The sequence below is a fragment of the Xyrauchen texanus genome, chromosome 36 (genome assembly GCF_025860055.1).
Source record: "Xyrauchen texanus isolate HMW12.3.18 chromosome 36, RBS_HiC_50CHRs, whole genome shotgun sequence".
NCBI classification, from domain to species: Eukaryota; Metazoa; Chordata; class Actinopteri; order Cypriniformes; family Catostomidae; genus Xyrauchen; species Xyrauchen texanus.
In genome coordinates this window covers 9,916,860-9,929,663 of record NC_068311.1, presented here as the reverse complement: position 1 = coordinate 9,929,663, position 12,804 = coordinate 9,916,860, and the positions used below count along the sequence as shown (strand labels likewise).

The window sequence follows — 12,804 nt, the reverse complement described above, 5'->3', positions numbered from 1 at the left end:
TTTTCAACTTAGTTTTAAAAGTGTATTAAGGTTCTATTTGTTAACATTATTTAATGCATTACATATCATGAACTAACAATGATTTTAAAGCATTTATTAATTTTGGTTAATGTAATTGATAAATTTCAATTGTGCATTGTTAATGCATTAACTAATGTGAATGTATACAACTTTCAGTTTTAAAAATATGTTAGTATACAGTACTTTGAAATGAACATTAAACAAGTTTAATAAGTGTTTTATAAGTATTGTTCATTGTTAGTTCATGTTAACTAATTCAGTTAACTTATGTTAATAAATACACCCTTATTGTAAAGTGTTTACAAAAACAAAAAGTTAACAATTTAAATGATTCATCTCACTGCGTTATGTCTGGCTTCTAAATGGTCTCATCTGTTTTGAGCACATTATTCCTTTGTTTCATTCCTTGTGCTGTATGTAGTGTTTTAGAGGTTTTTGCTTGTGTATTTAACTTTTTTCAGTTGTTGTCAAAGAAAGGACAACATGTATCTTGCATGTGATCTAAATGAGTGCTAATCTTTTAACTGGGTAACATTAACTATCATTATATGTCGACCCAATCCACAAGCAACTACTTTCAATGAAGACCTGTCTTGGTTTTGCGCAAGTTTGTTGCTTTTCTATATTTAATCTTACAACTGAATTAAAAAGTTAGACTGTTTACTGGAGCCTCCAGCATGTAAAGGCTTTGGGTAACAAAGTTAAGGGGTGAATGAAAAGCACAATAAGGCTAAAAATGTAGTTAATTAATAGCATGTATTTATTTTATTTAAAAACAAACAAACAATATATCTGGTGTGTTTGCTTGTCAAAAATATTCAAGAACAATTACTAAGTGAGAAATGTTCTGTGATCAACTTTTTTTTGGAAAGATTGATCATATGTTACAAGTCATTAATTATAGTACTGGAGAAAATATTCTAGATCATATGCAAAATTCAGTGCACAAGCATTGATAAAAAAGTTGATTACACATTGTATATTTGTATACACGTATATCCATCACCTGTCCAATTAAATGTCACATAGGCTTGACTTCCATCCTGTCAGTGTGGAGGATATGTCTTTGCTTCTGAGTAGCATTTAACAGTGGTGAATTCAGCAACAAGCCAAACCTGTTAATAAATGTTTTCTTGAAGCAGAAACCTGTCTCAATTCTTTCAGGTCTTTTTGCTATTTTGCTATCATTTTTGTGTGGTCATGTCAAGAGGGGAACTCGTGATTTGCGTAAAGTTATCAGAGAGACGCATCCCACTGCATATTGTATTTGATTGTAGTTCCAGTGTTCGAATCTGGGGGCAGACAAACTGTTTTAGAATATATTTATTAGTTAATATGTATAATGTAAAAAAAAAAAAAAAAAAGTAATTGTGAATATAATTTGGTACTTTTCGGAGTCAAGACGCCAAGAACAAAATATAGGCCTAGGTTCTGTTATGGCAAAAAAAAAAAAAAAACGTGGTAACTTTTAAATCTTTGATATTTAAAAAATCTCTAAGGAGAGATCATATTTGCCTGTTTCAAAGAAAGAATTTTACATCCTCTTTGAAAAACATTGGTTCCTTCATGCAACCCTAACCTAATACTTCCTCTACCCCAAAACTTTAACCATACCACAACCCTAAATCTAATCCCTAACCCCAGAATATCTTTTCTCTTAAATTTTATCCTACTTAACTAAAACCCTACCCTTACCCCAACCATAACCTTAAAAAAAAAAAAAAAAGAAAAACTTGTTGCACTTTAAAAGTTTTGAATGCTATTCTGATGCTAGAGAAGCTTTGTAATATGGCACTTTTCATACCAATGTCTCCTTAAGATGATTCGCTTATGTTTTTCCTCTTTTGTAAGTCGCTTTGGTTAAAAGTGTCTGCCAAATGAATGAATGTAAATGTATGTAGGGCTTATCGAGATTTCCATTTAAAAATCTAAAATAGTCTGAAATGTACATTTATGGGGTCCCGAGTCTCCAAAAATATTCCAAGGTACTATTAGTGTATGGGGAAAGAATAGACCAGGGACATGGGAGATTGGGGTCCAAAGCAAGAGATATGAAAACCACTTTAAACAGTTTAAAACAGGTGGCTCGTATTAATTTAATAATTTAATTACATTTTAAATAACATTTAATGTATTCCTATAATCATCTAAAATAGTGTGGATTTAGGTCCTGAATCTTCAAAAAACTACAAGGCATAAGGGAGAAAGAATATACTCCTAACATGGGAGACCAGGATTCTTGTAAAAACATGATGCCGTGTCGATTAAAGGAATACAATCCATTTAAAAAACAAAACAGCTATGCCTTCACAGAACCAATCCTAATCCTTAGCAGCAGCAATGGTAAAACACAATAAACACCAGGATGGATACTGCTTTGTCTCTATTGCAGATTTCATACATCCAGTCATTGTTGGCATGATTTCTTTTTTCTGTTGTATGCAAGAAGACTATTACTAATGTTTAATGCAATGCAAAGAAAATACTTTTCAAATACTCAATACATTTGATACATATTTTATTATAAACAAAAAGCAAAGACATTTCTCCCATTTCACAATGACTCACCTGGACATTAACGTGAAGATATTAGTTATAACCAAAAAGTAACCAAAGTAATTTGTAACAAATCTGCTAAATTAGCAGGCACCATCACTGATTAAACAATAGTTCTGATGGAAAATAATATCATTAAATAACAGATCATTTGTAATCTGAGGCATTTTAACAGAAGACATTTAGCAAAACAAATTGTTACTGTATTTAAAAATAACTTGTCATAACTTGTCTGTTTATACAGTATATAAAATCTAAATTGCTATTCTTGTAACTAAAATGTTAATTATGGCATCATATTTCTTGTTTGTAACAAGTGTACAGACAGAAAAAAAAAATATGTCTTAGCTTCTTATGAGAGAATATTTAATGTATTTGCACGAAAACAATTAAAAATAGTTGAGATTTTTTTTATTTCGATCCATAAACTCTGAGTTGAAGATTTATTTTACATTATGTATTAGAACTAAAGATGTATACATATATATATATATATATATATATATATATATATATATATATATATATATATATATATATATATATATAATGTATTGCTTACAACAGTGATTTTCAGATTGTTATATTTTTGTTTCCAAGTGCAGATTTAAAAAATCTTGGTGCCAGGAGGCAATAAAACAAATGTATAATGACCAAACATGTAAGAAAAAAAAATGTTAAGAGTGCAAATTCATGTCTAAAACCATCACTGTTATCTTGGTTTGGTAGATTTGTTCTTGAAACAACCATATATAATTTTAAATGCCAAACTGCACAAGCAAAAAATGTTTGGTATTGCAATGACATCTCCAAATGGAATATTCCAGCGCCATCAGCGTTTTACCTCATTTAGTGCTTGAAATATTCCTAGACAGCACATGAGGCCAAAATGTTCCAAGGATTTCTTTAAAGGTTTGCAATACTGCATACATCATGAAGTCCAGTTTCACAACAGACCAAATCACCCATCTTCAAATGGCTAGACTGACAACATACATTCAAATACAGGACATCACAGTAAACGAAAGTGCTTTTCATTTTTTCTTTTCACACTTTTAATCATATCAAAAAGCATTTCATGTCAAATGTATGAAAACTGGACAGACAATTAAAAAGCTGAATACTTTAGAAAGCAACCTCACAGACACATTTTTTTTAAATAAATATTTTATAGCATTTACATAATGAGCTAAGCATCAGATGGAGGAAATGCATTTATTTATTGTTTGGTTACTTTATTTTCTCCCCCAAGGGCCTTTTAAAAAAAACTAGACAGTTTTATGTTGCAAGCAAGTATAAAATAAACCCCATAAAAATACTGTTATTGGTTTCTCTATGCAAAGTATTATTTTCACAGTTGAAATGACGGGACTACAAGGAAAGAGGCTGTTTTAACAAGCCTATATTTGGCTCAGACGATATTAAGATTAAATTTGTGATGAAAAACAAAGATATGCTGGCCTCCATCTGTGCTCTCTCAATTACATTTGAAATAGTCATCTTTCAAGCATCCCTTTGCATTTCTGAATGCATTTTTGAGGGTTCCAGTATATGCCACTACACTTACAAACATTTAAAACAACTGTTTTGACCTCTCCAACTTGATCATGTTATTTCTTTTTTTCTGCATCTTCTGTGTTGTTCTGCCCCGTTAGCGAAGTTGCCTCCCATAATGGCACATTGTTTTCTGAGGCTGCAGCTGCCTGTGATTGGCTGATTTCTTTCAATACCTGTTCTTATGCTCAAAGTGCCAGCGATTAAAATCAATGTTGAAAGCAACGATGCTACCAGACGCCATGCCCGTGATCAGAGTCCTGAAAGAGAAAAGATGGTGTTTAAACCAGTGCTTTTGCACTTCTTATTCGCTTTAAATTTAGTAAGTGTGTAAAACAAGTGCAAAGGGAAGTTAAACCTCTGATCATGTGACAGGTCCATGGCTCGGATGCCGGCGTCACATCCTGGGTAGACGTAGAGCTGCTTAAAGTCACAGGCTTGCCAAACCTCCACCACCCCGCTGTCTCCTCCAGTCACTAGATTCTGCCCATCACTGCTCAGGAGAATGGCCTGAGGATTGTATTCATTTAATAAATGACTAGTAATTAAAGCTCATTCAAATTATTTGACCATACAGGAAATATTATCTTTTTATAATTTGTCTGTTTGCCATGTGCTATGGTATTTCCTGTTGTGTTTTAGATTCATTTTAGATGTTAAAATTTCAATAATTTCGAAAAATAACTTCCAAATATACAAATAATAATACTAAAATTTATATTATTATCATATTATGTAATACTTTTTCTTTTCTTTTTTTTATAATTTATATACCCTATAATTCACCATATAATTCACCAAATTTTTACTTTTTATTTATTTTTTTTTATTATTAATGCATTTCAAGTAATAGGTTTTTTCCTATATAATATAAGCACTGCTATTTAACTATTAATGGCTTTTTTAAATAGCTTTATTAGTATTAAAGTAACCTTAAAATAAAAAAAAAAACAAATAAAAGAAAAGTGTTCTAAACATACACGAGTGGAGTCATTGATTTCCATCTGGGCCAGCAGCTTGCCGTTGATGCTGAAGTTGCAGAACTGACCCCTGTCATAGTAGATGATGCAGTGGCCTTCACTGGACACTGAGATCAGGCGAGGGAGCACACAGCTGTCAGGGCCCTCCAGAGCTCTCAAAAGATCCCCAGTGATAGTGTGGACAAGACATGGCCCCTCTGACCCAAAAACAATTCACAATATTTTATTAAACAGTGTATAATGCAAATACATAGATGTACAGTTCTAAGCAGACTGTAGGTTGTAAAGGTCCTGTGCTTTAGGAAAAATCTGTCTGTAGCTCAAGTGGTAGAGCATGGCGCTAACAACACCAAGGTCATGGGTTTGTTTCTCAGAGAATACACTTTCCATTTACACATTTGGCAGATGCTTTTATCCAAAGTGACTTACAGTGTATATATATATATATATATATATATATATATATATATATATATATATATATATTTATTTATCAGTTAGTGACTTGATGTCAAGATAATACATTTTCCACAACATCAAAGATGGATGAAACAATGTTCTTATGGAATGGACCCTTTTCACTGACTGTGATGCATTTCTGTCTTAATTAAGCAGCATATACCTTGCACGCTTTGTTATATTTTCAGATTTTATTATGTTAATTTGTATGTATATATATTTATATTTATATTAGGGCTGGGAAATGTAATACCTTAATTTCTGCAATTAAAATTTGACTGTTTAATGCGTTATATAATAGTTTTGAGATTTGAAACTTCAGCAAATCAATCTTCAGCATTCATTTTGCTTCATATCTGTATACAGTGTCTAATTATGCATTGGCAATGTACACTAAAGTTTATCTTGTCAATAAAGCGTAGTATGACTTGATTCTGCCCATTTTATCCACTGTCCACAATAAAATTGCAGAAGATTTTGCCCAACTTAAAAAAAATACAAAAATATAAAATTCTCCCAATTTGGAATGCCCAATTCCCACTACTCAGTAGGTTCTTGTGGTGGTGCGAATACTCAACTCAGTCCGGGTGGTAGAAGACAGTCAATCCACGCATCTTATCGCATCGCTCAATGTGCATGACACCGCGGAGACTCCGCATGTGGAGGCTCATGCTACTCTCCGCGTTCCACACATAACTTACTACGCGCCCCAGTGAGAGCGAGAAGGTTACCCCATGTGATTCTACCCTCTCTAGCAACCAGGACAATTTGGTTGCTTAAGAGACCTGCCTGGAGTCACTCAGCCCACCCTGGATTCGAACTCGTGACTCAAGGGGTGGTAGTCAGCATCAATACTCGCTGAGATTTTAAATACCCCCCAACATTTAATTACAGCATGCCCACTGATTTTATGGCATGTATACATATACTTGTATCAAAGATTTATACCTGTAAAAATATGTCTAATTTAACTCTATCTGCAAAAACCTGAACATTATATCATGTACATATTTAAAGGTGCACTCACTAACTTTTTTTTGTGTGATCTTGAACTTGGACACCTAGCGGCTTGGATGCAGCATCATTTAAAATCAGTAGTTTCAGATGCCATTATAAACAATTAGAATTCAATCAGACATGAACGGTTTAAATAACAGGAAGGTTACTGAGATTTTGCGAGTAGTGTTCGGAAGGTCATGTGATTCTAACATGGCAGCCCCCAAGTGCGGACCCTCTCCATGTAGAATAAAACAGTTTTTATAAGGTTACTGATATGACTGGAGTCTTCATTTTAATGTGAGTGATCATGATTTCCTATATATATTGCAAAATTACAATTCAATACCATTCTTTAGGAGTTAAACTTTTTTATGAGGAAACAATTACTGTGTGCACCTTGCAATTATTAAAATAAATAATGACTTACCAATTCTTTGCAATTCCAAGTTCTTTGAGACAAAGTATTAAGCAAATACTATATACTTGTATGATTGGAACAACAATTTTTATTCTTCATGTTATATCACCTTGGCATGAATTAAAAATATATTTAACACAGCTATGATGGGGTTTCAAATACAGCTGTGGTCTTTCATTCACCGCAATAGAAGTTTAACACGCTATAGTTTACTTCCTCGTTCCAAACCTGCAAATGCGAAAAGGGTCCATTATCCATTACATGCTCACTTTCTGTCTCAATCACCTTTTGCTCCACTGATAACAATTCCCAGCTCAGCACACACTGACACACACACCACCTCATAGTCATGACCGGTCAGAACCGCACGGGGAGCTGGGTAATCACCTGCAAGAGAGAGCAAAATAGGCATATTACACAGCAGTACACCAACATCAGCGAGCAAAGCCACCGCAACATTGTGCTACATCAATGCATAATTTGATTTAAATAAATCTACTGTGTTGGTACAACAGCAAATAAAACAATTGTGCTAAATACTTACATAACACAAGACCAAAAACCCTATCAGGTTCAAACTTCAGTTGCAATATGCAATTTTCCTGTTCTGACAACAAATGTAACATAACCAATGTGAGGATATCAGAATAAACAGGTCAAGCAGAACATCTGCTGAAAGAGGCGTTCCCTCCAAATGATCACCGACAGTGGCCAAGCAGCCTTAAAACACTATGCATTCACATGATGGATGAGAGGGCGGGAAGAGGTGAGTTGAGGTCATTTAAAGACACCTGTGGTATCTTGGGACCAGCTGGGTGGGTCGGTGAACTGTCATGAGAGCATCCATATGAGAAAAAGTGGAACAAATTGGCTACTTAAAGCAAAATTTGATGTTTCCTCATTCAACATGAAAACAAAATGTACCCAATTCACTCTCTTAATGCATGTTCCTGGTCTAATTGTGAATGATTCATCAGTGCAACATTTCCAAGGAAATAAAGAAGTTTCTGTGCAATTTTATATCAAAAATGAACTTTAATCAAAGTGCAGAAATGTTCCTCGATTCATAATGGAATCCAGGCTCCAGGCTTATCACTTGCATCAGCAAATTTATTGGGTGGATGATGTGATGTTTACTTTGATTTAATTTACTACTTTGAGTTGACAGTCAATGACTACACAAGTTCAGCCTGAATTCATTTTCCCTCTAATTAGCACATTAAAATGGTTATTCTTCTCTATCTGGATCACAGGTTTTGGTAATTTTTTTTTTCAATAAATCAGAACCATATTAGCACAGCCCAGTGGTAGGTCAGGAACATTCTGTGTTGGATAATGATAGCCAAAAGCCAAATAGCTACTCAAGCATTGTTTTAGCAAACTCACAGTTCGGGCTGGCTCCGTTCGGACATTTAGACATATTTTGGTATGCCTATTTTTCGCAATCCAATCAGTTACTGAAGGATAACAATTTTAAATGATTTTCTTGTTGAATATCCTGTTTCACTCTGAAATACATTGCATTACGGACGTAAAATGGGTTGCAAATGGCACTTCATAAAGTAATTCATATCCCCATAACGTCTTATAATGAAGTCCACTGCTGCAATATCAAAAGCACTCCATTTGAGATGTAACAGGCACCATCATCAAATTGCTTGGGCCTCCTGTGGCTACAGCTCTCATGCTTGAGAAAACGCTTATATTTGTAGATACTGCAGTAAGTCAGAGAAGCAATTCAGCCACAAAAAAGGCACTTGTGGTGTAATTAGCTTGATTGGTGCACTGAAGAAGCAAAACAGTAATTATTAGCTGGAGGGATCAACATTATGTTTTATGGATGGGTTAAACATTGCTTTCTGACAAGGACTGTGTAAGTGTTTCAATGGTTTGTGCCTTCTAATTAGTAAACTGCATGAAATATAATGTGCTTTAGTTTTACGGTCTAAGAGGGATTCATAAAACAAAGATACATGGGGAGAGACCTGTCAATAAAGACTGTAGGTTCATCCCATTAATAGCCTGATATGAGGATCTTTTACATTTTTAATTAAAACTAAGTTCATTAACATCCACATAATTAAGACACAGGTCATTACTTTGCACACAGACTGTTGTTAAATGTATTCAAAAATCAATACAATGACCAGTCTAAATCCAAATGCTCTTGAAATGATGCAAGAAATCAAAGGTTACTCAGGGTTTGATCAATACAGTTCCATGCTCACAGTGATGTCCACAGGGGACCGTCTGACAGCACTAAGACCAGCTGAGAGCGATCAGGGTGGGACGTGTGTCAGTACTGGATCCCCCGGGAGATCCCAGATCACCTTCCCCACAAAAGATTTAATCATTCTGCAACCGGGCCCTTCCAATTCTTCAAACCCTCTTGGGTTCCCGGCGGTACAGCAACACAATCAAGAGGTGTAAATTGAAGAATGGCTGCTGAGGTTGTGAAGCACCGGGGTCTTGATTGAGCTGGATGGGATTTTAATCATTGCACATTAAAGACATGCTCTGGCTTTCTCAGGCAACTGTGAAATCAATTTCTACACCATGTCTGAGTGCCGCAGGGGCCCGTACTCAGATGTCTGCTGAATATTCATGGCGGCTCCGGTTCCGACAGTCTCGATGTGGTTTGGAGGAGTTTGACGAAACGCGGTCTCTGCTGACACAAACACACACTATACTGACAAGGTTTTATTTCTCTTCATTTCCATGCTGATACCATTTTAACAACCTCAAAGTATTTTGGGTACAAGCTTGGAATACATAATGAAGAAAAAAATTTGCGCGCCTGTGGTCTCAGTTTCATATATCAATACTGTTTTCTCTTTAGTTTCCCATAAAAGACAGGACCTGGAAAGAGTTGTACGTTTGTGTTACTGTAAAAATTATGTAATTTTGGAATAGCTGAATATTTTAAAACCCACAAAGCCATCTTAGGTCAAAGTAACCTTGCAATAAAAGTATTTCTTATTCATAAAGACCCTTGAAAGCATAGAAATTGCAAAAACAAAAAACAAAACTTTAGTTCTGAGATATACCACTAGAGTGCAATGTTCATTTCCTGCAGTACAGGCCAAACATTTTCCATATTCTTCCATTTAATGCAATTTAAAAGATCACTGCTGTGGAAACTGGAGTATTTTGAAACAAGACAATTATTTACATATGTAATTATTGTAAGTATTAGCTATTCCACAAAACAATTTCATAACACCTGTTATTCATTAGTATTACTCAGTAATTACTTAGTAATCATAAAGTAACATGGATTCTAATGCAAGATATGATCCAATAGCAAAGGTGATAGCCATATTATTATTATTTTTATCATCAGTATTATTATTATTTTAACACTATAAAACTAGATTGGTATATATATATATATATATATATATATATATATATATATATATATATATATACTGTGTATATATATACCTATACCAATGCTATTCTGAGATGCTGGGTTGGCCATATTTTGGCGGCATGAGGGGACATACACAATATTAGGCAGGTGGTTTTAAGGTTGTGGCTGATTGGTGTGTATTTATATATATATATATATATATATATATATATATATATAAATATGGCCAACCCAGCATCTCAGAATAGCATACGGAGATGCTATGCTTCTCACCACAATTGTACAGAGTGGTTTTCTGAGTTACCATAGACTTTGTTAGTTGAAACCAGCCTGACCATTCTCTGTAGACCTCTCTCTTCAACAAGGCATTTCCGTCCACAGAAAAAAACAAACTGGATTTTTTTTTTTTTTTTTGGCAACATTCTGAATAAATTCCTGGAGATCAACAGTTACAGAAATACTCAAACCAGCCCATCTGGAACCAACAATCATGCCAGAGTCCAAATCACTGAGATCAAATTTTTCCCCATTCTGATGGTTGATGTATATTCTGATGATATGATGAATATTACCTGAAGCTCGAGACGCATATCTGCATAATTTTAAACACTGCACTGCTGCCACACGATTGGCTGATTAGATATTCACATGGATGATTGTTGGTGCCAGATGGGTTGGTTTGAGTATTTCTGTAACTGCTGACCTCCTGTGATTTTCACACATGACAGTCTCTAGAATTTACTCAGAATGGTGCCGAAAACAAAAAACATCCAGTGACTGGCAGATCTGTGGACAGAAATGTCTTGTTGATGAGAGAGGTCAATGGAGATTGGCCAGACTGGTTCAAACCTAGAAAGTCTATGGTAACTCAGAAAACCGCTCTGTACAATTGTGGTGAGAATAGCATCTCAGAAGATATTCTGAGATGCGGGTTAGTGCTGTTTTGGTGGCACGAGGGGGACCTACACAATATTAGGCAGGTGATTTTAATTTTGTGGTTGATCGGTGTATATACTTCTTTAAACACTTCTATACACACTTTTCTCTAGTTTCCCTCTAGTATACCATTAGTCTCTTTGAGAGGGCACACAGTGAGCAGTTGTGTGAGAATGTCATGAGAGTTTTATTTCTGCTGAAAACAGGCACAAGTCTGTATACTTCCCTAATTGGAGGCAGCCGAGCTGAAATCCTTAATTAACACTCTGGGCATCACTGAAGTTAATTAGAACACACACTCACCTAAAACACAGATCCTGACACTTAGAAACAACACATAGTGACACACACACACACACACACACACACACACCAACCATGCAAGGGCACAGATATTTTCGCAACACACAAAATAAAGTACAGACATGCAAACTTGTTTTCTTCTTAACATGTCTGCAGCTGCTGTTACAAACACCACAAAAAATATTTTTCATTTCAGTAGTAAAGGATCTTGAAGCAATTATGAACAATACTGCATTCATATGTTATGCAATAATGACATGTTAGAGTATAAATAAACACAGTGAAGTTTAATTTACCTAACAATAAATACTAATTTTATATTACCTTGGAAATAAGCTTCCATAAATGCTCCTTTAATTCTCTATTATTAAAGAGACAGTTCCCCCAAAATGAAAATTGTCATCATTTACTCACACTCCAAACCCATATGACATTTTAATGTCACACTAGGGATGTGCCCGAAGCCGAATTACCTTATTCGGAAAGGCACGAATAATGACTTTAAAACAAATAACAGATTCATCTGAATAATGTAAAAAATACTTGTATGACTGATTATCCAAGAGGCATAAGGACAAAGCCACATTTTAAATAAACATATACAAAATTACAAAGAATTTAATTTGAAAATGTGCACATTGTGATTTCAAATCAGATGGGCGTGGTATCGACGCGCTCACATCTGGAGCTGATCAAGTGTAACATTAAGATACAACATCATTTAAACTTTCCACTTCTTGAAATGTCTATGTTAATGAATCACAGGATTCACACGTGATTCCATGTATTAATTTATAGCCTAAACCTAACCTGAACTAAAGTGACGATTTAATGTCGGAGCCTGTCTATTCATCTATTAAAATTGACCAGATTTATATTCACATCAGCGATTAAGGAAATTAAGACTTTATTCCGGAAATAAAATAAAATAAATGCTCCATAGATTAATCATCTATTATGAATATTCCTCCTTACATAAAACGAAGAAACTGAAACATGCTTAGTCTTTTTTTCTTCTTCTTTAAACTGTGCTACATCTGTTAAGGCACTATATAAATGTATTATTATTATTATTATTATTATTATTATTATTTAAACAATAAAAAATGGTGTCTTATCATATACATTCCTGATAGATCAATATTGATTTTATTTTAATTTCATTTAATGTTTGAATTTGTATTTATTATTCACTGCAAAAT

The 12,804-nt window shown here is 34.3% G+C and overlaps 1 protein-coding gene across 4 annotated transcripts in view; it reads right to left on the bottom strand.

Moving 5' to 3' along the window:
• Window positions 1-3,174: 3,174 nt before the first annotated feature.
• LOC127629781 (neurobeachin-like) overlaps window positions 3,175-12,804 on the bottom strand; it is a 351,376-nt gene continuing 341,746 nt past the window's right edge. For all 4 annotated transcript variants that reach the window (XM_052107020.1, XM_052107021.1, XM_052107023.1 and 1 more), the window contains 4 exons: window positions 7,273-7,374; window positions 5,112-5,308; window positions 4,490-4,641; window positions 3,175-4,391 (listed from right to left, as the gene is read on the bottom strand). In XM_052107020.1, the coding sequence (XP_051962980.1) occupies window positions 4,301-4,391; window positions 4,490-4,641; window positions 5,112-5,308; window positions 7,273-7,374 (542 nt within the window). In that variant the 3' untranslated portion in view covers window positions 3,175-4,300. The remainder of the gene's footprint in view (window positions 4,392-4,489; window positions 4,642-5,111; window positions 5,309-7,272; window positions 7,375-12,804) is intronic.